Source organism: Macaca thibetana, chromosome 11 (genome assembly GCF_024542745.1).
Source record: "Macaca thibetana thibetana isolate TM-01 chromosome 11, ASM2454274v1, whole genome shotgun sequence".
NCBI lineage: Eukaryota > Metazoa > Chordata > Mammalia > Primates > Cercopithecidae > Macaca > Macaca thibetana.
This window is the reverse complement of record NC_065588.1, coordinates 121754584-121780957: the sequence shown is the minus strand read 5'-3', so window position 1 is coordinate 121780957 and position 26374 is coordinate 121754584. Positions and strand designations below refer to the sequence as shown.

The following is a 26374-nucleotide window of genomic DNA, read 5'->3' as shown; positions in this document are numbered from 1 at the left end:
GGGTTCATACCCTAGCTTCTTGGCTTTGTGACTCTGAGGAAGTCACTTATCTTTCTAAGCCTCCGTGTCCTCATGTAACAGGTAAGGATGCTCATTCTGCTACCTCTGAAGATCATTGAAAAGAAGTACATAAGAGGGATGGATAAAAAGCACACAGCGAAGTGCCTGCCACACACACACTCAATATTCTAAGTCTGGAACAGAAAGTCCTAGTGGTGCCACCAACCCTATTTCACTCATGTCCAAAGAACACTACTGGGCACTGAAAACTGCCAGTTCTATCTCATAGGGTTAAATTTCCAACGGAGAGGCAGACCCCACACTGCTTGCTCTTAGACCTTCACTCTCAGGTCCAAGCCTTAAAGGTGGTTTAGGCTGGACCCAGGCAGCTTCCTTCTTTACTGCTGTGCTAACTGACACACCACTGTATCCATCAGGGCTTCAGAAGGTCTCATGAAGGGCCTGCTCACAGAGGTATGGGCAGGGTTGTGGGGATCAGTAAGGGATGGTGAAGCACCCTGGCGCTGGCAACTCTGGGGACCCTTGCTCAATTGAGACTGCATTTTTTAACTTTATTTACACTTAAGTTTAAAACTGGTACTTTACAGATGGTCAAGTTAGGATTTGAGCCAACAGTCTGGCTCCAGGCTCCAAACTCTGAGCCACTCTACCCTGCTGCCTCCACCCCAGAGAAATGCTTGTGTTCAACGCGGCAGAGTCAAGGATGTTCCCTGCAGCACTTCTTGAGGTGCCAGTGAAAAACTGGAAGCAACCCAACGCCCACCGACGGGGGAATGACTATTTAACTTACCACAGAGCTCTTCGAGCAGATAAAAAGATTAGGGCACGAGAAAGTGCTCTTTAAGGTTCAACACTAAACTGTAAATGGGTCAGTTACCCCCTTGGAAGCAATCAGGACTGGAAGGGGGTTGTCAACAGGGATGCTGGCCTTGTGTGTATTGTTGCAGGTTATTGTTTTACAGTATTACTTGTGTATTTTAAAATTATGTTTTCAAAAGTCACAGATGAATAAGTCAATTATAGAAGGACAAATACTGCATGGTTTCCATTCTATGAGGCACCTAAAGGACTCAAACTCAAGAATGGTGGCTACCAGAAGCCAAGCGGCAGGGAGAAATGGGATATGGCTATGTGGTGAGTGTAGTTTCAGTCCTGCAAGATGAACAAGTTCTGGAGATCTACTATCCAATAGTGTGCATGTAGTTAACACTACTGTACTGTACACTTTAAAATGTGTTAATAGGGTCAATTTCATGTCAACTGCTTTTTACCACATTAAAAAATGTACATTATCCAGGGCTTGTATAAAACTCCTTGGGGTTTCTTTTTTTAAAAACAATATTCCAGGTCGTTTGAAATAAAATTACTGGGATAGACTCTAAAAGAAACAAAATGTAAGTACAAGGAGAGCATAATTGAAGAATGAGAACTCGGTGTCAGGGGTGTGACAGAGCCTCGTCCTGCAAGCATGTCAATCGGGGAGTCAGCACCTAGGCACAGGGAAGCACTGAGCAGGAGAAGGAAAGAAAGGTCGTGATGCTGGTTGTCAAGGTCAGCCAAGGTCACTTGGCTTGCAGTGACCTTGCAGACAAGTAGTGCAAGTGACCCCAGCCACTTGCAGACAAGTAGCCCTGCCAACAAACACCACACACCTGGCAGCAGGTGCAGGCAGGCAGAGGCAGGGGCTCTGTCTCTTCATCTGTAAAACAGGCTCAAAAACAATCATTCCAGCCTCCTAGCATGACTGCAGGGTCTAAGGCCATGGCACATTAAGTGTGGCTTGGTACAAACTAAGTGTTCACTAAGTTACTGGCCACCACCATAATCTAGGTATACTCCAATTTTCCAAAGTTGTGATCTGAGATAAAAGTTATCAGTTCAGGTAAAAATCTACTTTTGTGCACAGGCTCTTCAAGCATCTGAAATTTACACTCACTTCTTACCAGCTTCGATCAGAGCTCACAGACTCCAATGCAACTGGGAGAGAAAACAAGGCAGATTTGGGGGGTAAGCACATGTTCTTATTAACAGAAACAGGCCCACTAAATGCAGCAGATAACATCGGAACCAGTGACAGCTAAGCACGATGTGCAGGTTACAGTCGGCTTGGGAAACACTCCTGGTCCTCGTTTCCAAGCTCTACCAAAATCTAAGCTCTTAGCTGTTGACTTGATCTGGGCTCCAAGGTTGCAGCTTTCAGAGCATCTGTGTCTCCGTACACTTTCCTCAAGGAAAATCTGAGTTTTATTTGGGAAAAGAGACTAATAAAGCCCGAATCTGTGTTGCCACATGGGGAATGTTCCTCAAATAGGTAGCTGTTTTTTTAAATGTAAACACTATGCATTAAGATTATTAACCTTTGAAATGGGGGATCATGAGAGAGGCATGAGCTTTGAAGTGGGCTGATCTGGGTTGGGGTCCTGGTTTTGTTACTCTTTGGCTGTGTGACCCTTGGTCAAGAGACTTAGCGTTTCTGAGTCCGTTTCTTCATCTCTAAATGGAGGAACCAGTCATTTCCAGAGCTGTCCTGAGGATGAGTGATGACAACGTATGTAAGAACCTCATGGGAAGCCCTGCATGTGACACGTGCATAGGGGGTGGGAGCCGCTGCTGAGGGTGGGCTGGGCAGTGGGCGTGTCCCTGTAGTATGTCCTTGAGGCAGCTTCCAGAATCCACTCAGACGCCACTAAGACTGGCACCAAGCATCACAGTCAAATTGCTCCCAGGCGCTAGGTTTGGTAGCTTCCTTATCTCATTTACTCTTCGCGGCCCGAAAGACTGGTGCTATTACTACTCTCGCTGTACAGGAGAGGAAGGCAAGGCTCAGAGAGGTGGAGTGACATGTGCAAGGTCACACAGCCAGTAAGGAGGGGAGTTGAGATTTGACCCCAAGCCTCACTGATTCTAATCACTCGGAAAACTTGCCTCTCGAGAGCTTCCTGGGCATACCAGGTTCTTTGATCATACTGCCCTATCCACATACCCTCTCCTATTTTCCTTTAATTGATCCAAAACCTGCCCATCCTCCACAGCCTCCTCCTCCAGGAGGCCTGCCCTGATTTACCCCCGTGGACTGCACTGATGACCTTTACCTGGCGTCACTTCCTACCCACACCACTTCCTCAGGGACTTACACCATACCTTGCATTGCTACTTTACGCTGCAGGTCAAGAATGGCTGTTTCCTCAAAGCCTTCCAGACCCCCTGAGCACACAGACCACCTTCCTTCATTCCAGCACCAGGCAGTAAAAGTTTAACGATGTCCAATGTGATGTCTACTTGCTACCAGTTCACCTCTTTATATCGTCGACTAAAGAAAACAATTAAGTTTTTAAGGAATTAAAATTAGTTTCATGTACAGTCTTATTGAAGACTATAGTCTAGGAGGAGTCTCTTGGAGAGGTTGTTTCAGACTGTTTTGAAACAGTTTTTTACTTTATAACATATACAGATTGTAGAGGTTCAGTGTGTGTAAAATTACATCAAGGTTTGGGGAGTAAGTGTAAATCGGGTTATAGATTATTAAAGTTTATCTGGTTACAGATTGCAGAAGTAAAATCCCTTTGTCAGATGTTATCTTACATGTAGGAAAAGACAAGAACTAGGATTATTTATCAACTAAAAAATGTAGTGACTCAGGCAAGAGATGTGGGGGCCATGTGTTCTATTTTGTTTTGTTTTGTTTTGTTTTGCTTTGTTTTGAGATGGAGTCTTGCTCTGTCGCCAGGCTGGAGTACAGTGGCATGATCTCAGCTCACTGCAACCTCCACTTCCTGGGTTCCAGTGATTCTCCTGCCTCAGCCTCCCAAGTAGCTGGGACTACAGGCGCGTGACACCACACCAAGCTAATTTTTGTATTTTTAATAGAGATGGGGTTTCACCATGTTGGCCAGGATGGTCTCAATCTCTTGACCTCATGATTCGCCTGACTTGGCCTCCCAAAGTGCTGGGATTGCAGGTGTGAGCCACTGCGCCCGGCCTTGTTTTGTTTTTAAAGTATTTTTCCCAAAAGTCATAAGTCATCACAGGGTCAGGAGTTTCGTGAACTTATGCTGGCAAGTAGAAATGACCAAACATGGCTTTTGACATTTGTTACTTTTCTTACAAGTTTTCTCTTTTGGTCATAAATCAACTGTCTAGTATTTATAAAATCAGTGTTGATTGTCTCGTGTAGTTAGGGAGGCTATTTTTTTAGGAAGCTCATGGTCTTTAGTTGTAACCATAAGGAACGAGCACTGAGCCCAGAGTGTATATTTGTCTATTTATCAGAAAATACTATTGGGAGCATATCTATTTTTTTTACTAATATGATCTGGGTTTTTTTTAACATTGTCTTTTTTGTAGACAATATAACATCTTAACAGGATTGTTATAAGAATATTATAGATTACATATAGTAGTATATATTTAACAGTGCTAAGGTATATTATAGATTGGAAAAAACATAACTAATAAAATTGCAATATATTTGCATAATTTTTATTCATTGTATTGGGTGTAGGAATACATCTGGTTATAGATTACTAAGCACATCTCGTTATAGATTGTAGAAGCATAAACATTCACCCTGTCAGGTATTATCTTATGTGCAGGAAAAGGCAAGGACTAGGATCATTTATCTATTAAGAAATGCAGTGATTCAAGCAAGAGATGAGGGGGCCATGTGCTCGATCCTATTTTGTCTTTAAAGCATCCTTCCGGAGAGCTGCACGTCACTATGGAGTCAGGAGTTTTGTGAAATTATGCTGGCAAGTAGAAATGAGCAAACATGGCTTTTATGTTTGCTACTTTGCCTCACAAAATAAATTCAAATAAGAAGTGATCAGGAAGAGCCAAGATTTTTCCACAATATTCACTTCTAAGTCATTCACTTAGAAATTACTGCATTTGAGACAAGAATCATCAATGGATGCCAAAAGTTATGAGCAAAAGGATGATGCAAAACAAGATAAATGTGTAATCTCAAGGAATCTTCCCAGGTGTTATTATTACTAACTACAAAGGGGGAAACAGCAACTTTACAGTGGAGAAACTGGGCAGACACCAACTTAACCATCACTGCTGAGAAGACACATCAGGTACCTCCTGATATGGTGCACTGAGGAGGACAGAGCACTTCACTAGTTTCTGGCCAAATATATACATCCTCAATCCAATCATGAGAAAACACCAGACAGACCCAAATTGAGGAACTTTCTCAAAAATAACTGACCAGCAGTCTTTAAAGGTGTTTAAGTCATAGAAAAAAATGAAAAGAAGTGTAAAGAACAGAATGAAGGAGACAACCAAGATATAACAATCCTGTGCTGTGGGGTTCCTGGAGCAGAAAAAGGATACCAGTGGGACCACTGGCAATTTTTAAGAATGTCTGTTAAGTGACAATATACCAACATTAATGTCCTAGTTTTTGTATTTGTATTGTGGTTACATAAGATATTAGCATTAAGGAAAACTGAAGTTTTAGACTTTTCCATAAATCTAAAAGGATTCCAAAATAAAAAGCTAAAAAATTTTAAAATAAGTAAAACAAAATGAAAATGTCTTGCATTCCGTGGTTTCCTTCATGGCTCTTAGCATGGGTTTTAATTGTGTGTATTTCTATTTATTTGTATGTTTGCTGTCTCCCCCTATAGAGAGTGTGAACTTGATTAGGGATGGGAGCATGGGTGCTTGATTTCAAAAGAAAGAAGGAAATTAGAAGGGCAAGCCAAAGATACGCCACACATAATAGATGACCAGAAAACACTTGTACAATCAAAGACTACTACATAGAGCTGGCAGCCTGCAGGGCACCAGGAGAATGCACCCAACAGAGTTCTGCCTCCAACCCAGGGATGGGGGAGACTGAGGCTAACCAGCCGGTAATGCCTGGGGTGCAACTAAGGCTGCACTGTCTTCTCATGGATAAGAAAGTCAACATCAGCCAGGTTTCCCAGGGCATGACATGGGTCCTGGGTCTGCACATGTTTCTGATACACAGGCATGGTCTTAAATAACATCAAGTCCTGGAGGAGACAAACATCCCCATCCAGGTCTCCTTTAAGCCTCTGATGACTTTCAGTGGTGACTCAGTGTGGCCCTGGCCTCTCCATAGCACATGCTCTTCTTCTTCTACAGAGACCAGGCCACAGGTCCCCGGCCTTCAGCAGGTGATGGTGCCTACTTGGAACTGAATGGCATTGTTTTTTGTTGTTGCTATTTTATGTTAATTTATTTTTATAATACCCTTTCATGTTAATAAGTAATATTGGTTTCCATTTATGGTACCAGGTGTTAGGTTTCCTTTTTAAATGCATTCCTATGAGTTTTAAAATGTGATTTGATTTAAAGAAAAAGAGTAAATAAAAACTGCACAGAAGGCACAGGTACATGATTTAACTTATGAAGGTGGCACATGGTGGTATCTGATATGACCAAAAAAACTCAAAGATGGTGTATGAATTACTCAAGTTTAGAATACACTGACATAGCCCATCGTTTGATTAGAGGTGATGAATCAGTTATCACATTACAGGTAGGAGGAAACTTTTGCCAGAATTGCATCCCCTACGTGTCCTAACTTTCAATATTTATGAAATTGTTATTTATTTACATCAGGAATTCATACAATCTTGACCATTCATTCATCCATTGCCATTGTTCCCTTTATCCAGGAACAATGCCTCAAAATACCTAGGATATATTCATTCATTCAACAAGTATTTATTGAGCACTTACTATGTGGTAGACACTGTTCTAGATCCTTAAGATACATCAAAAGTACAGGAGACAAAGGTCCTTGCCCTTATGGAGATCACTTGCTAGCAGGAAAAAGCAGACAATAAACAATGATATCTTATGTCATTAACACAAATAAAGTAGGTCAAAAAATCAGGACAGGGCAAGGGGCCCAGTGGGGCGGGGGTGCAGAATTAAGTAGGAAGCCGAGGGTGAGTTATTGAAGCCGGTGGGGAGGCCCTGGTTGGGAGCATGCCTAAAGGCCAAAAAGGGGGTGGGCCAGCATGGCTGTTGCTGAGGGAGGGAGAGGAAAAGTCATGGGAGATAACAGGTCCAGACTACGCAGGGCCTTTTAGGCAACATGGCGGCCTGAGCCTTTAACCCAGACTACAGGGGCAAAAATGGAGTCAGGGAGACCTCAAGGGGGCTCCTGTAGATGTCCAGCCCAGAGGGGACGCTGGCTTAGAGCTGGGTCATAGCAGTGGAGGTAGATAAGAGTCTATATTTCAGAGGAAGAACTCCAGAAACTGCTGATGACTCAGCTATGGAGTGTCAGAGAATAGGGAGAATCAATCGTGGTTACTGGGTGTTTGGCCTGAACACTCAGAAGGAAGGTGGCTTCCAACTTAAAGGAAGAGTCTGACCTGACCACAAAGGTGACACTTCATAAATAGTCACTTAAAGCATAAACTGTCCCCACTTAACAGATGGGGAAACTGTGGCACAGAGAAGTTAAGTAATTTTCCCAAAGTCACACAGCTGGAATGTGGCAGAGTCAGGATTCAAACCCCAGACAGTCTGGCTTCAGAGTTCACATTCTTAACTACTGGGCTCCACTGTCTAAGAGGCTGAAAGGTTAGCCCAGGAGGCTCTCTGTGTGAGCTGGGAAAACCCTATTTGAATAAATCAGAGATAAAGCTTCCCAGGATCTCTCTCAGCCCCAGAGATACTATATTTGGAGAGGGCAGAATTTCATAATATTTCAAACTTTCCTGGAAGTGTAGCAAAGACCTGCCGCAACTCCAGCCTAGCACTTCCCTGCCACCAGCCCCCAGCCCCCAGCCCCTCCAAACACCACTTTGTGAGCCTTTGCTGAAAGGTTTTTCAAGGCACGAGTGAGATGTACACACTAATGCTGCACAGGATCTATCTTGGTATTAGAGAATCACCGAGTTAATTTTTGTTCAAACTGGCCCCTCTACATTGCGCAGTCTGAAACAGCAGCATGGCACGTGGAATGCTACACATCCGTTTCTTTTCCATGTGTCTCCAGCTCTAAAATTAGATCTCAGCAAATCTTGCGCACATTCACGCTTTGATCTGGGTCCTCATCTGAGCCAGAATGAAATGTGTCACATTTCATTCATAAGAGACATGATTAAAACAGACAATCAGTTACGTTGGGAAATAACACATTCCCTGAGGCCTAAGAAAAGTATCTTATTTCGAGAGACTGAATATACAAATGGACAATGGCCAGACAGCATATAACAATAAAACTCTGACCTTCCACCTTGCAGCAGCCAGGAAGTCAAACCACGACCTCTGCAGCAATCAGCCTAGAATAGTCAGGACCTGGTCAAAGACTCCCACCTCTTCTCCTTTCTACCTCTGCTTCCAACTCAGGGCCAACCAGAGAAAGCCAAATGTGCTCCCAAGCCCATCACACAAAATGTCTGCTTCTAGCTATCCCGCCTCCAGCTCCTCCAGGCCAAAGCCCTCCAATCCAAGCACACCTGAAGCTTTCTCATTCCTCTGCCTGCCTTTGAGTCTCTGCCAGTGCAAGTGCTGGTGGCCAACCCCCACTGACACAGTAAGCTCTGAGTAAATATTCCTCTGTTTGTCCTCATGTGGATGGTCTTCATTTATTTCCACAATCTCAATGCATTTTTCTCTGGCCATCAAATAAAGCCTCATAAGTAATCTAAATGCTGACCCAGAGAGCTTTAATAGTGAATAAAGATCAGTCCCCATCCACACAAGCAGAAGAGCCCAGAAGAGGGGTTTAAAGTGGGGGCTCTCAACTCACACATGCAGGCCTGTACCCCAATTCCACCACTTCCCCAATGCATGACCTCAGACAGGTAACCGCTCAGCTCTCAGAGTCGCAGCTTCCATATCCATAACATGGACGTGACTAGTACTTACCTTGCATGGTGGCTGTGATAACACAGTGAGGGAATGTATGGAAAGGGTAAATGCAGAACCTGGGACAAGTACACATGATAATTTAAAAGTACGAATTAACAGTATCCATTAACACATATTAATTATAGCATAAAAGAGTACTGGTGTGTCTACAGTGTGCCAGGCACTCTTGTAAGCGCTTTACATGAAGTAACTAACTCACTCCATAATGCCAACGATAATGGAGGGTGGTTTCACTCCCCGTGATGCACCCACTGGTCACTTCTGACTCCCACAAACACGCACAATGAATTGGCAATGCCTGCCTTTATAGATGAAAATCTAAACTCCCTTTTTAGCACTGCATCCTTTTTTATCCCAGTACTGAATCAGGGTTTCAAAATTCAAATACCCTCAGGAGCCAGATGGGTGACATATGTGAGTGAAATGGGCCAGGTGTGAGACAAAAGGGAGTGGTAGGGACTGGGGTGAATTAGACAATTTATGATGCATCTAAAGGCGGTGAACTACAACCAGCTAGCTCTAAGTTGCTGAATCTTCAAAATTTTCAAAGAAAATGGTATATAAAACCTCCCAATTGTTAGAGGTTGGTAACTGTCTCAAATATTTTAAAGAACGCCAGGTGGGCTAAATAAGGCACACCTCTGTGGGCTGAATTTGGCTACTGCCACCAGTTTTACAAACTGTTGAGTAGATGTTTTTCCTTTAAGTAAGTACCAAGGCCCCACAGCTAAAGTTTAAACAAAGATTTGGGAATTTGGGAACATCCCTTGGCTGAATTGCCTCCTCTGGTCCTCTCCCTCTCCTGTCGCTTTAACTCCAAAGGCCAAGAATCTAAAATCTTAGTGGATTCCCTAAAGGAAGACGCTGCTGGAGGGCTGCAGACTCACAATCCAAATTCCAAAGGCCCCAGGGATGCTATTTCCAGAAGGCTGACAGTTCATTGCTTGATTTTTCAAGACCAAGTCAGAATTAAAGTCCCTTTCAGTTCTAAAATTAACTTCTTGGGGAAAAAAGAAAAATACTTAAGGGGTTTCTACCTACCAAGAAGATAATACTCTGAGGCTTTCTACAGTCTGGATGCTGAGTCCTCTTCTAGTCTCATTCCTAAATGAATCTCCTCTTCCCTAAATTAACCCTCAGCTCTGGCCTGACTGGGCCACACACAGCTAGGGGTGTGGCTGGTGCCCCTCCTTGTCTGTTAGAGGCAGTGAACTGTGGGGATGAAGGTCACAAGCTCTAGGGTCAGATCACAGGGGTTCACACCAACCATTCCCTACCTGTGTGACCCTGGACATGCTACTTAACTTCTCTGTGCCTCAAAAAAATGGGAATAATAATAGTACTTGCCTCTTTCAGTTGTTTGTGACAGAGTTTAATGAGTTAATTCTTGTAATGGACCTACCACATGGGCTGAATCATTCTAAGTCTCAATGAATGTTAGCTAACGCTGTGTATGCCACTGCCTGGCCTGAAATGCTGTTCCCAACCAGACTTCGAGGCTTTGCTGACCACCAGACCATCTGCCCTCCTTTTCTTCTAACTTCACATCCAAAATATTATCTCTACATCAGGAGTAGCAAATAAGTTTAGTCTTATGTGCCAACCCCCCACAGCAGTGATAGGGGTTGCCTGAAGGGGTAGGCTCAATGTCCTCCATGACAGAGGGAGTGCTGAAGTACTGCAGTTGATTGGTAATGTCCGCCATGGTAGAGGGAGTGCTGAAGTGCTGCAGTTGATTGGTAATGTCTGCCATGGTAGAGGAAGTGCTAAGAGGCAGGGGCAGTGAAGCCATCCCTTGGCCATTCTTGGTCTACAGCAAACATATGGCACCGCCTTATATTAAAAGAATCTCTATGGGGTTGGATTTCAGGCTTCTCTAGTTTCTATGAGAGCCAATAACTGGTTTTAGACCACCCCACCCCTTCCAGTGGAGTAACTAGCACAGGGCTCAGTCCACACCAAGTTTTGAATCAGTAACAGCCAAAGACTAAATCAAGAGGCTCCAAATAGAATCCTGGCTTCTTCCAGGCTACAAAACCCACTTGGGATCTCCCAGAGCCTTGGAATCCTGTTGGTGGGCATCTGAATAAGCACAACTCCAAAAGGGCATGATCATCCTCAGTCAGGATTGGAAGGAGCATGCTGGACTCACAATGAATTCCCCACTTCTCCTTCTTTGTATCTGTAAAGCAAGGTTCGCTTATGTTGGAATTTATACACCCAGTTCCTGAATGAAAGGGAAACAACCACAGGCTAACATTCACTGAGGACTCACAATTTGCCAGGCATTGTTTTAAGAACTTTATTAAATTATTTAATCTTTACCACCACCCCAGGAGATAGATTTCATCACTATCCCTATCATACCAACGGGGAAACTAAGGTCCAGAGACGTTAAGTGACTCGCCCAAGGACACACAGCAGGTATATGGCAAAGCCACCACTGTCTCCTACTGATATCCATTTTTGTGAGCAAAATTAGGAAAAGACAGGCTTGTCCCCCCAGCACATAGAAGTCCCCTACTTTTAGCGATCCTAAAACCAAATCTTCATCATACAGATAGAGGCTGCTGACTCATTTTAACAAAGAATTATTTACTGCAGAGAAAGAAATTGTCTTAGAAAGCTCTTTAGTATATTTAGAAGTTGGAATTCATTTACAAGGTTTCCACTGATATGTAGCATTCTAGGATTCTGCCTGACACATCATACAGGGCAGGGATAGGTCAGACTATCATGTGAGAGCCTTAAAAGTCTTCCTGAAGAAGAAACACTTGAACCTCACAGCCTAGAATGCAGAGTTCTAGAACAGTTGTATTTAATCCTGGTTTTACAACAGATTTATTTGGGGGAGCCTTCAGAAAATATAGATGCCAGCAGGATCTTTGTTTTGTTCTGTCAATAGGCGTTGCTAGAGGGAGACTGGCAGGTGGAAGGTGGGAGAAGGAATTTTCTCCTCTTTCCATTGACTTCCTATTTGCTTCTTGTTCTGATGAGTGGCACCCAGCCTTGCTGCTTCATAACAGCAGCTGCAATTCACTTCCATAATAGCACATGAATCCAGTTTGCAGTATTTCCAACTATTGAAGAACCAGTTTTATAACTCCTAGCCCTGGTGACACCAGCACAAGCTGTGCCCACTTCTCAGGGGTTTTAGTTTCTGCTCTACAGGGTCCCTGCTCCAAGCTCCAAGTTTTTGAAACTTTTAACTTCCCTTATTCTCCCAGCCAAAGGGATGATAGCCACTCTCTGCAGCTGCCTCTTCCCTAGTACCTCAGTAATGCCTTCTTGACTTTTCAATTACCTAGTTAACATTTCTTTGTACATAGCTAATGGTTCTTTATATTAAATTCTTGCTTTTAATATACTTATGTTGTCTCAGTCTCTTGGCTGGCCTTTGTTTCCCCCAATTTTGAACTGTTTCTTTCTCTGCCCCCGAATTCCACTCATCCTTCAAGATCTAGCTCAAAATGAAAAATTCTCCGCCCACCGCAACACACACAACTCTCATCTGTGAATTCCTATAGACTTTACGGTCTCTACTACTCAAGCTTCAACATGATCATATATTGCAGGGGTTGGCAAACCATGACCCCTGGGCTAAATTCAACCTTCTGTTTTTGTAACTAAAGTTTTATTGGAACCCAGCCACACCCATTCATTTATGGCTGCTTGCATGCTGCAACAACAGAGTTGAGTCATCACCAGAGAGACTACATGGCCCATGATGTCTATTTACCATTTGGCCCTTTCCAGAAGTTTTCTGACCCCTGGTCTAGTGTCTTGTGTGGGTCTCTAGTTCATGTTTTCAATCTCTCACTACACTGGATACTGAGAACTGCAGAACTCTCAGCACATGACAACTCCATCCAAACCTCCACGCGAAGAAACTTGATCAAACTCTAATATGGCTTCTAGCGGCGTAAGTCTAGCTCCCTAGGATCACTTTTGCACCTCTTATAATACCTGCTTAAGAAAGCTCAGCATGGCCAGGGAAATTTCATGTTTGTTCCCACCAATGCACACCTGATGATAGGCCCCGACCTCCCTTTCCTACAGTATTTATGAGAAAGGGTTTACAACTGTAAATATCTGTCTCTTGCAACTAAGAAGCATCTCTCCCAAGCACCTGAGAGCCATTCTTCTGAAACAGAATCATCAGGAAGGACAGGACTTCTGTCTCCCAGCCTGTGTGGGAGGATAAAATCCTAACTTTGATAACTGCCAGCCAGCAGACGCAGCTGGACTCACTGCTTCACACTGCCCAACCCTTTGTACTATGTCGCTTCTCTGGCTCTATGGAGACTCCACTCTTCCCCATCCCTCATCCTTCCTTTAAAACACACGAATCACCTCTGCACAAATTGTAATGAAGCTCAGCTCTACTGTCCATAGTTACTGAATAAAATCTGTTTCACCACTTTAATGACCAGCTGTATTCATTTTTGACATCAGCAAATGATCAACACCCATTTTATTAATTGACAATTCATTGATTACTAACAGTTGGCTTCTGTTCCATCCCACCTGGCAAAGCCTCTTACCTAAGAGTGAACTGGTCTGCCACAGAGCTACTGGTCAGAGAGACCAAAAAGGTGGCCGTGTCCCCTTCCCGGACTAGATTCAGAGGTACCGAGATGACCACATTCTCGTCCAAGCTCACCAGGGACCACTTCAGATCATCTTGGGTTGGGTAGACCACCACACTCCCAATCCTCTCTCGGGCTGGAAACACTTGCTGGGGGCTCTCCAGGCCCGAGTGGATATTGTTCTCCCACTTGCCTTCCTCCTCCAGAGGACACTGGCCAGCCTTGTCGGCTGGGTAGAGCGTGAAGAAGAGCTCCATCGCGGTGCCCCCAAGCAGGGCTGGGATCTCCTCCTCTGGCTCCAGGTCCAGGCCTGAGCTGAACCACTCGGGCAGCAGCTCCAGCTCAGCCACACACAGCCCTGGGGCCCCTTGCAGCCGACAGCTGGCCGCCACTTCCCTGGCCTCAGGGAAAGCAAACATCTTGACACAGGGTAGATCTTCTGTAAGGTCGCTGTCATCCCAGCCCATGCCAGTGACATAAAACAAGGTCTGCACTTTGGGTCTGTTGGAGTAGATGGAGCTGTCGAGGATGTGGGATTTCAATTTCCAGTTGAAGGGAAACTTGTCCATGTTTCCAAAGGCTGTAGATGTCAACAGGAGCTCCTGGGGGATTATCTTCTCCACTGAAAACGGGCCATAGCTGGCATTGATAATAGGGGGTGTCCTGGCTCGGTAGATGAAGAATGGCTCCACCCGGGCCTGCAGACTGGAGTTCCTTGTGAGGTCTTGGTTGGCTTCTTTAAGGAAAAACGACTCCTCTGCATTGGAGATGTGCAAGCTCGTGGGGAGGTAAGCAGGGAGCGAGGAAAACTTCTGCAGGCTATCCACAATCCCTCGACTCTCTGTCACTGCACAAGAAAGGAAAGCAAAAGAATAAAACTGTGTTCTGAGATGTAATGAAATAAATGCAATGCAGTCTCCACCCACCTTCCCAACAAACCACCCACTGGCCACTGTTTCTCCCCCAGGTCTCATCACAGTGAAAGCCCTGTAATTACATAAAGTATGGTCTTCAGGATCTTCCCAAAAATACAGCACAGAGTGGGAAGGAACCCCATTTACCACCGATCCAATAGTCCTGGTGCTGAACAGTTACCTCTCTAAAGGGAAAACACTGCTTCTGCTGTTTGTGCAAAATCATAAACTCAAAAGATCATCGTCATCGTTGTTCATCTACCCCACAGACAAAAGGTTGCGTATCTACCAAGTCTACCAATCAGGCATTGCACTGTTGTATGTGACGTGTTAGTACCTTATTACTTTGATACTCATGCTGCTCTCTATCACTTCTATAAGTGACATCTATGTGGACATGATGACATCGCTATAATTCTTATTGAAAAGAGAGTGAAGCTACCACTCAAGAGTTCCTGCTTCTAGAAAACTCTCCTTCCGAAATACCAACGAGAATGCACACAGGTTACAGGGACGTTCACCACAGCATCATTTAGAATTGCAAACAAACTTAAGAGCATATGTGCTGAGCCTGATGGCTGGATTTGAATCCTGGCTTTGCCACTTCCTAACTGAGCAACCTTGACCAAGTTACTTAGCCTCTCTGTGCCACAAATGTCCTCACATAAAGTAGGACATAAACATGAATTCTACCTTACTGGGTTGTCACAAGGATTAATGAGTTAATAAGTACAAAGCACAACCAGATGTGGTGGCTCACACCTGTAATCCCAGCATGCTGGGAAGCCAAGACAGGTGGATCACTTGACCCCAAGAGTTCAAAACCAGCCTAAGTAAAACAGTGAGACGCTGTCTCTACAAAAAAAAAAAACACAAAAATTATTCAGGCATGGTGGCTCGTGCCTGTAGTCCCAACTACTTGGGAGGCTGAGGCAGGAGGATCTTGAACCCAACAGGCGGAGATTACAGTGAGCTGGGATTGCAGCACTTCACTCCAACCTGGGTGACAGAGCAAAACCCTGTCTCAAGAAAAAACAAAATAAAATAAAATAAAGCACTTAGAACAATGCTGGCGCACAGATACGTGCTGTCAATATTCACCCACAATTACTATTTTAATCCATATTCAATAGGTTGATCAACAGGAAACTAAACATTTTATAGTGGAATAATATGAAACTATCTTAAAAAATGAGGTAGAGCTATATAAACATACTTGAAAAGATGGCCACAATATGACATTAAGGTTAAAAAAAAACAAATTAAGTGTAAAAAAAAATCAAATGTGTCATATGTGATCCTATTTGGTAAAGTTTTAAAATTCTACCTATGTATATATAAATGTATATATTTATGTTTGTGTGTCTATAGAACCCAAAGGAGAAAGTTTTTTTGCTTTTTACCATTTACATTTCTACTTTCTTTTTAATTTGTTACAACCATGTATTATTTTGTTAATTAAAACACACAACACATATACATAAACATGCACACATGAGTACATATGTGTATGTGTGTTTCTTGGCATGTTTCCTTCAAATGGGAAAACACACACAGCAAAGACCCAACAAGCTTTTTCAAAGTGAAGACAGCCCACCAGGAACCAGGGTCAGCAAATCAGGCCAAGGACAGACAGAGAGTTTTTTTTTTCTTTTGCCCTGAAATGAACCTCCACCACTGGAGTCCGGTTTTCCAACCACTGCAAGAAGAAATGGAACCTGACCATGGTACTTAAAATGCAACATCCTAGAGGATGAAACAGCAGAGAAATCCCACTCCATTCACTCTGGCTCCTGGTGACATGTTTTTCTGCAGCCATCACAAATTCTGCAAAATATGCCTTCTATTGATTTAAACACTTTTTGGCCTGTTTGGGGCTGTCCTTGGCAAGCTTTCCTCTTCTAGAGGGTGACAAAATTGTAATTAGGAGATTGTGAAAAAGATACAGCCCACGTAGGGGCCAATGCCTCCTTTTTCTAAGAAGGCATTCAGCAAGCAAGTTCTCCTCAAGTGTCATCAACATGGCCAGTCCCTTGTTACATTCATTACTCCAGCAGGGTAATTACTTATTCATTCCTCCAATGACTTATCTAAATATACTTATTATTCACTTATTATCTTCCCAGCATTGTGCCACATAAAAATATTACAGGGACAATGCAGTCATGATTTCTGCCCCCAAGGAACTAGCGACTATGTTCCGCCAATTGGAAGCTCTGGAGGACACAGCTAACATTCAGAAAGCAATTCGGAAATTGGACATTAAGATCCTTAAAAATGCCCATCCCAGGAATTCACCTAGGAATTTGTTCTAAGGAAATAATCAAGAGATCAGGAAGGAGATTAATGTGCAAGTATGCTTATTGCAAGCATGATTTATAACAGCAACACACTGGAAGCAGCCCAAAAACCTGCCATTAGGGAAATGAATAAGTGATTAAAGCCACACTATGTGTGCGACATTAAACTGCCATCAAAACCATGATGTCAACAAATCTTTAGTGTCATGAGAAAACACTTACAATATGTTAATTGAAAACGACCTCAAAAATTCCTTTAAATTATCTCAAATCTATTTAAACACACAATATAGTCCCTTCCATAGTTTAGACCTGAGTTTGCTCCAGAATGATGTCCATACAGGCTTGGCAGGATTTGGATCAAAAGATAAGAGGAGGGAGAAATGATTTTGAAGAATTAGCCTCATCTAAAGGAAAGTTTTAGCTGCTGCCGCCACCAAGGGGCAATCTGTATTTTGACAATGTCAAGCAATGCAGAAGCACCTCTCCAGATGAAATTTAAATTAGTTCTTTTTGTCATTGGTTTATTTCCCCTCTCCAAACCAGGAAGTTAAATTCAGGTGAATTTGCTCATGAATTACTTGGCAACAGGAACGCTGTCAGCAGGGAACATCTGCCTTGTGCAGCATGACAATGTCTTTCAGCTGGGCTAAGCAGGCACACCAGACTTGGAAGTGAGTGGCTTGAATTTCACTTCTCGTAAAATTTAGGAGAAGTCCAAGCTAAGGCTTAAATTCTGACTTATTTACAAATATGGAAAAGGAAATTAAAATAAATGCAAACTTTAATTTGCTCTGTTTTCACTGTAGATTGGTTTATTGTTTTATCTTTTATAAAGGCATTTTACACCTCTCAAAAATTGATTTACAAGAAATGTAAAGCTGCACCTTCTCTTCTTTATTGTAGCCAAAGCCTCCATTTTATCTGAAATAGCAGTGTAAGGTTTACATTCCTGTCCCACCATAACTCAAGCAAAATGCAATACAAATTTTGTCTGAAACTGTATATGGAAAGCCATAAACGTCAGCTACTAGAGCCTTATTCTATCCTCAAACCAGATTGCAACAAAATATAATATCTGAATTTAGGAGCATTTTATGAAGCCATGGGACTGTGTCCTGAGAAATACACTGAAAAGCTAACACTCTTCCCTTTAATCCCAAAATGTCACATAGTAACACCATTCTTTTTCCCATTGGCAGGTAGAGCATGTGGCCCACGTTCTGAATGTGAAATGAGGCCCTATTCAGTCTGCTGATTTCCTAGAGAGCTATTTACCACTGGACAGAACGAGGTGGGCCCTGAGAGCAGGAAATGAGGAAGGAGTAATGGGGCCCGGCTGAAAAGAACGTCTCATCTCTGCCCTCCTTATGAACCAAGAAGAGAGTCAAGTTCAGGTTCAGAGAGAACACAAGGTGCACCAGACAGATGCTCTGTGGCTAAAGGATGCTCCGACTCAAAACGCCAATGGCAGATGGCTCCAAGGAGGCCCTAAAGACAGCCTCAGCAGGAAGAGAGGGGAGGAGATTAATAATATTACTCCTAGAACGAAGCAATTCACAGGGTGCCGGGAATCATGGCAGGGACCCTGTGACCCAAATTGAGTGAGTGGATGTCACTGCTGTGCTTAGCACACAAAAAATATTCCTGGACATGGACCTTAGTCAGCACTGGTGGGACATGAATGCCTGAATCCCAAGATGGTAAAACGTGAACCTGCTACAACAAGGGACACACTCAGAAGTCAGTCCCTTTCACTGCTAGTGCCAGTCATGTCTGGGTGCTAACTTATCAGTCTTGTGGCTACTGGTGACTCACTTAAGAGTATAGGCCCACGACATTTCTGAGGCTGAGTCTCCTCTAATTCACACAAAACAACTCAGGCATAGAGAGCCAGGTGTGGAAAGCTCTTTTCGGTGGGCCAGGTGGCCAGGTGACCAGGTCACCAGGTCTTTGAAAAATACCAGGAAGAGAAACTCCTTACTGGTCTATCAAAGTGTGGCCCTAACAGCTGATAATTCACTACCACCTGGGTACCACAGGAATAACCACAACCCTTACTGATTTCACGGTGGTGAAGGCCAGGAGCTAGGAGCAGGCCTTTGTCAGTATTAATATTAGTTCAGGTTGGTGCAGTAAATATAATCTCTGGCAGCGGTGGAATGGACTAGAAAATCTTCCATGCTCTCTTCCACCCAGAGTTCTCCCATCTGTTTCCACAGCTCCACTTGGTGCTGTTTTCACATCATTCTCCTTGCCCTTACTTGCACTTGTTGGGGAAGCTCATCACCCACATGTCAGCAGAGAAGACTCCTTCTGGTCTGGATTTCTTAGCCCAGAGAGACCTTCTCTGAGCTGACCAGCAACTTCAGCCATCCCACTCATGACAATGTAGTTCCCTGCATTGTTATAATACAACAATTGTTGTTGTATTATACAACATTGTTATATATATACAACATTGTTATATATTATACAACATTGTTGTATATATACAACGTTGTTATGATATAATGCAGGGAACTACATTTCCCAAGCTCCCTTGCTGTCTGCTTCTGCGTGTGTTCAGCCAATCGGAAGCTCTGGTAGAAGACTGGAGGGTAGGAAGAGGGAAGAACCCAGCGTATTTCACACTGTGTCTCTTCCCGGCAGCACTCACTGGCAGAAACTGCATCTCCTCTCTGGTTCTAACCCCCTATAAAACCCCCACCATGGTCCCAGCTCCCTGTAGCAGGTTCTAATGCCTAACCCAGCAGCTTCTGGATTCTCATAACCTAACCTCTTCCCCTTTTCCCTCTAGCCCAAAAGATGACAACAGCTTCCTGCTCCCGCTGTTCTTAATTTCTAAGTAACTTTACCAGCCCCAGATGGTACTTTATCATCCCCAATTTGGTTTCTCAGATTTTCCAGGACCTGAGTAACTAACTCCCTTTATTAAATTCCCTCTGTAGAAGTAACTAGAGTGATTTCTGTTTTCCTGACTAAAGCGTGACTACTATATCCAGTCACTCATCATTCCGTCCTGTTATATTCCCTCAAAGCAACTATCACCATCTGAAATCAGCCTTTGTATTTTTCCTTGTTCGCTTGTTTACTATCCATTCTTTCTACTAAAATTTAGATACCATGAGAGAGGGGGCTTTGATGTCCAGTTTACTGCACAGTCTCCAGTACCTAGCAGGAGAAATTAAACAGATATTTGCTGAATGAATGTCCATCAGTTAAGACTGCATTGGTTTAACGCTTGAGAGAATCAATCTCTCTGTGTTCCTTCTGAGTTTCTGGCTGGCTTCTTCCCAGGGTTGTTAATAGATACTGTTTTTATTAACACAGCATTTGCCCATCACACTATCACTCCATTCATTTCGTCCTAAAATATCACACCACAGTCAGCTGGTCACTAAGCTGGCAGCTATGCTTGCCAACCAAAGAGCTGCAATTCTCAGAAGGAGAAAATATCGCTTAAAGGGAGATACACACCATTTACAGGCCAACACACCTAGGCATATTTGCCAGTCATGCCAGTTGATTATCACAGCAGTTGTAAAATAAGTTGTGTTAGACCCTTTTTAAGAAATTATGAAACTGAGGCACAGAGAAGCAATTTGAACATGGTTAGAATTCAAACCGGCTCTGTCCAATTCCAAAGGCGTTCCACTTTCTCGTATTACCTGAGGGCCTACCTGGCCTGGCAGTTCTACAATGAGGCCAAGGAGTTAACCATCTGGAGGTCATCTGAAGGAGCTGAACCTTAATGCTCACAAGGCCAGGTTCATGGACACAATCCCTGTACACCCAGTGAGGTTTTCATTGCTCCATGGTCACAGGTGATTGTATCTCCCATCCCAGATACCTGTTACCAGCCTGGATTCTCAGGTAGAGCAGGAAAATAGGTACAGCTGACCCAGAGCATCTCAACCCAGCTGCTAGCAAAACAGCCAGTGATCCCCACCTTTAAGACAGTAATAAAGATGGAAAAACATTACTACCTATAAACCACCTTACATATCCCAGAGCCTCAGGAGGAACAGCCTATGCAACAATTTGGGCCAAATGCTCTTGGATTAAGGTGGTCATTCATTAATAACAGCTGTGGTGGGGTGATACTATAAATTCCCAGTTTTCTTCTACTCCCAGGTGTACCCCTGTATTGTACCCTGGAGAACAGACCCTTCCACACCTCAGCATTTGAAACACGATTCATTCACTATAGAACCAAAAATGAAAGGTAGCAAATACTTGACTACTGAATTTCAAAGCCACCAGTATAAAAGCAAGATGCAAGAAGTCAGGTGAATCTCCACTTTTCTCAACTACATAAAACACATCATGGCCTGAGAAGGAAGAAGAGACGCTACAGACAGGCAAGCATGAGGCCACCAGTGCCAGCCAGTCATCAGGCAGGAGGCATCAGGCAGGAGTGACGCTTGCCTTTTGTCCCAAGATTCTTCCCAACCCTCAAGCTGGGCAGCCCTGCTTGGCCAACCTGGGGCTCACAGGAATAGGAAGCAGATATGAAGCAGAGAGGAAGCAGATGAAAGGCAAGTAGGAAGCCAGCAGGAGCAAACAGGAAGCAGACAGGGAGAGACAGGAAGTGGACAGCAAGAGACATGACATAGACACAGGAATCAGACACAGAACAAAAGGAAGAAACAGGTAGGTGCCTGCTCCCAGCCCCAGCCTTGCAGTCGCCTCTATCTTCCCTTATTGGCAGGGCCTAGAAAGGAACAGCTGAACAAGGGTGGATGTGCAGAGACCCACCCCCAGAATCACACACCGGAGAATAGAAGAGCAAGTTTAAAACTTAAGAGCCTATAATGTAATAACTGGCACACCCCATTAACAGAGGAGGAAACTGAGGCATGGGATGAGGGGAGTTAAATTACACAGTAAATGATGGTGGCAGAACAGGAATCCTGGAAAACTGGCTCTATGATGTGCACTGCAAACCATCCCTGTACAGCCTCACATTAAAGAAGCTGAAGGAAGGGAGAATTCTTATTCCCAGAATTTCAGGATGATCCATAATTCCTTCTTGGTCCAGAAGGATTCATGAAGATCCTAGAGAGGTGTATAAGGTAAAAACCTAAAAAGTGGGAATCTTAGATAAAAAGCCAGAATCCAGAGTGGCTTGTCTCTATCAGAGTCTACAGAATGGCTGTAGGTTTCATGAAAAACACCTAGATATTATAGTTTGCAGAACTACCAACAAAATAGAGAATACAGGCATATATCATCAGGTCTGAGGGAGGAAAAGAAGCAACTTAGTTTGGACACATCTGAGTGAAGGTAAAGGGAGATAGCTGAAAATATGCGATCATGGGATTCCAGGGAAGTGGACCCCTAATTTATCTCCCCACAAAAGTAAGCTCCTTTTACACAAAATGCTACATCATCAACTACTCTGTATTCTCTGAGACAAGGATTCTCAACCCTGGCTGCATGGTGAATACATATATTATACTTAGGCCCTGCCCCCTCAGAATGTCTTTAGATGGTCTCAAGTGGGGCCCGGTATTTTTCTATGTTCACTAAATGATTCAAACAAACAGCAGCAGAAAAAAGTTCATGGACACTACTGAGTACACAATAGGTACTTTGTATATAGTCATAAAAATGAATAGTCAGGGCAAGGAGAGCCACCCTTGAGGGGAAGCCTTGGATCATGTGCCAGCAAGTCCATAGAATGTTAGAGGCAACTTTATAAATTACAACAACAAAATGATAAAAATATTTTAAAATAAGGGCAAAGGGAAAATAAGAATAGAATCATCATTATCATCATCATCATCATTTATATGTACTAAGCATTTTGCAGGTATTAAAATCATTATCATCAAGTCATCGTTTAATCCTTGTAATAGATCAAACATTATTCCAAGCATTTTATAGGTATTCACTATTTTAATTTTGATAGTCTTTTGACTATGAGGATTTCGTTTTTACCCCCACTCATAGATGAGAAAACTGAGGCACAGGGCATTTACATGACTTGCCTAAGATCATATAGCTAGTAAGTGGTGGAAGTGGAATTTGACCCAGGCAGTCCAGCTCCAGGCAGAGTTCTCACTATTAGCCACTATGTTCTGCTGCCAGAGGAAAGTTCAAGCAAGCAAAATCTACATTGTAAGAGTATAATCAGTGACTAAAGGAAACTGCAAATGTGGCTGTGAATTGCCCACAGCTCTCAAAGCACAAGATTAGGTCACTCTTTGGACACTGTCCATAAAATGAAAGCAAGAAGCAAAGCTTTTCCTGGCTCTAAGAGAAGTTCCTCTGGTGAGTGCTCCCAACTGGCCCCTGCAGGGTACCACATCATTCCCACATTACACTGTGAGCTTATGAGAATGCCTCCTATGGTGGGCTCCATGTAAGATGGGCCTATAACAACTATGGACAATGAAGCAAAAGCAGTTTTCCAGAGGGCCCCGCGGTGTGTGCCAAGACCACTGACAGCTTTTGGATAGTCTAGCTTAATAGAAAAAGAAAATCCAGAATGCGATTCTAGAAAACCCGACATTGTACACTCTCCTCCTGCATGTGCTTTCTTCCCAAACTAGGGAAGGCTTTTAGAAAGAGTCAAGTGGCAGAGCACTTGAGATTATGTTCTGGGGCTACAAATATTTTAGAGAAACAGTTGAAGGCAAATGTGCACAATTTGAAACATAACAAAGAACACCAACCTTTTATTTCCTAATTTCCACCACTGCGTTATGCTGAGAAAGTCCTCCTCCATATCCCAGGATCAAATAGACACTACCTACACTTTTGCTTGGTTTCTGTGCATGGGTATGCATAGATGGGTGCGTCTCTACATTTTTACACTTAATTCTTGAAGCTACCTGAAATCTCTACTGGTGTATAATGTGAAGTGAGAATCTGATAAAGTTGAAAATGAGGATGCACTGAATTCAGCCAGTAGAAAGATTTTATTTGACTTTGCAGTTTGGGTTTATTTTAATTGAATCTGAATGCTTTGTGTCAGGGTGCACACATATTTTTCACTATTCTCCAATTCACTAACACCCACTTACACCTACTCTTTTCATTCATTTCTGGTACGTGCCTCAGCCTTGATCTTAGAAATTGCTTTCCCAAATAGCTAGCCACTTTTTCCAATGTGTCTCTCTGCCAATGATTTCTAATGCTTGCTGATTATTTGTTAAGACCTGATACATGCTCAAGTCTACTTGTGATCTATTTATTTAACTTCTTTGTTGTGTGACTACACTCATACCAATACATTGTAGCTGAAATTAACGTGGATTTACAATACAGTTTATTATGTAGGAGTGTTATGGACTGAATTGTACCTCCTCCCAAATTCGTATGTTCAAGTGCTAAGCCCTGGCACCTCAGGATGTGACTGTATTTTGGGACAGGGTCTTTCAAGAGGCAATACAGCTAAAATAAGGCCACTGAGGGGGACAAATATTTTTATCCCATGCTGTAGCTAGCTCCTCTGTCTTCTCGCATTGTGTCCTCAGCGTGTAACTTTGCTCCTCCTGGTTGCACAGTGGCTGCTGTATCTCCATCCCTCTCAGGACACAGCACCAACACCCACACTTGGATGCCTGACATTTCTCTGGAGGGTTAATTGTCCTTAGGGAGCAGTTGCCTTTTTGAAGAGCTACTGGGGAGAAGTACCAAGCATTCTGCCTTTTACTGAGGATGGGGGCATTGGAAGGAGGTCTGCCTGGAGTGGGTGTCTCATCTTCAGAATTTAGTTACTCATCTTGCTTGCAGCCCCTTTCATGCCTGTCCTTGCTCTATTTGCCAACATGGGGCCAAGAGCCCCCAATTCAATAGGACTGGCATCCTCATAGGAAGAGGAAATTAGAACACGGACACACACAGGGAAGACCATGTGGTGGCAGAGGAGGCAAGCAGCCATCTATAAGCCAAGAGAGGTCTCAGAAGAAACCAAACCTGCTGGCACCTTGGTCTTGGACTTCCAGCCTCCAGAATTGTAAGAAAATAAATTTCTGCCGTTTAAGTGGCCCAATATGTGGTACTTTGTTATGGCAGCCCTAGCAAACTCATACAGAGGGATAACTGTTCTTTATCAAAATCCTATTAGCTAGACTTCCCTGCTTTCCATCTTCCGAGTTAACTTTAGAATCACATGGTCAAGTTGCCCATGCCAAAACTCAAATGGACTGTCAGCTGGAGGTGAGGATCTGCACAATGAGAGTGTGGATGCCTTTCAACTTCCTGCCATATTTTTCTATGTATTTTCAAGTTTTCTAGAATGAACATGTGCTGCTTATTCAATCTAAGAGAAATATTGACATTCTTCCTTCAAAAAGAAAGATATGGAATTTAATTTTAAGTAGCAGACTGAGCACACTCATTCCCTCCATCTCCACAGAAACCCAAATGAAATAAAAGCATAAAAGTACAAAAAGGAAAAAACCTATTATCAAGAGAAATGGAGGAAGGATATGTGCAAATAAAATACTTCAGCAAATTTAAGAAAGAGAATAAGTGGATAAAAGTGTGTTGACGGGCAGGACAGCAGAGGAAACCTTAGACTAGAGCATTCTGCATGTGCTGCCAAGGATCAAGAGGCTACTCTGCCCACTGGAGCCCAGAGGGGCTCCTGGCTACCTGCTGGCACGTACAGTGAGGACACCTGTGAAACTGGAGCTGGAAAAAGGAGAGTAACTAGATTCTGTAGAATGGGACACCCACTTCAGGTAGACCTCCTTCTAATGCTCCCATCCTCAGTAAAAAGCAGAATGCTTCATACTTTTCCCCAGTAGCTCTTCAAAAACGCAACTCCTCTCTAAGGACATTGAGTTAACCCTTCAGAGAAACGTCAGGCATCCAAGTGTGGGTGTTGGTGCTGCGTCCTGAGAGGGATGGAGATAGGGCAGCCACTGTGCAACCAGGAGGAGCAAAGTTACACGCTGAGGACACAATGTGGGAAGACAGAGAGCTGGTCACAGCATGGGATCCAAGAAAAAATAAGATCAAATCCTACTCGCCTAAGCCACTGTGGCCAGGGTTTCTGTTACTTGCAGCCAAACACAATCCTAAATGATAAGAAAAGAGAAGTACATGGCAGAGTGCCTGGCCCAAACTAAGTAGGAAATAAATGTGTGTTGAAAGAATAAATGAATAAATGGAATGAAGTTGATACTTTTAATGCAAATAAGTAAAAACAATTAAAATGTGAAAAAGGGAAGAAGGTAGGTAAATTAGCTAAATCCTCATCTTTTATAGAGAGAGCACTGCTGTCTACATTTATTAACTCAAGAAGTCAAGGTAGATGAATAATTATAGAAGTAATCACCAGAAGAACTAAAACCAGAAATGGCTAGATGTGGCAGACTCTAGGGAAGGAAATCAAGGATATAGAGGAATGGAAGACTACGGCCTTTCTTTCAAAGTTATTCTGTACCATTTTAATTTCACCATCTGCATGTGTGACTTTGAGGATAAGAAGCCTTTGTGTGTAAGAGCCCAAACCTAGCCAAACAAGGGAAGATAGCATAGAACGGAATACTGGAAATCTGAGTATAGGGGATAAGGGGAGAATGCCCTCATTCTAGACAATAAGACATTATTGGGCCTGTGGGTGAGATGGTCACCTGTCAAGGGGGGAAAATCAAAAACTTCCTCGTCGACCATATTGCATATGGCTGCTCAGGCAGGGACTTTCCCAGTATCTCCTGTA

At 43.3% G+C, this 26374-nt stretch overlaps 1 protein-coding gene across 3 annotated transcripts in view; it reads right to left on the bottom strand.

Moving 5' to 3' along the window:
- The window catches only part of TMEM132B (transmembrane protein 132B), a 1306862-nt gene that overhangs the window by 294173 nt on the left and 986315 nt on the right, over positions 1 to 26374 (bottom strand). For all 3 annotated transcript variants that reach the window (XM_050747883.1, XM_050747885.1, XM_050747886.1), the window contains one exon: positions 13434 to 14325. In XM_050747883.1, coding sequence (XP_050603840.1) covers positions 13434 to 14325 — 892 coding nt within the window. The remainder of the gene's footprint in view (positions 1 to 13433; positions 14326 to 26374) is intronic.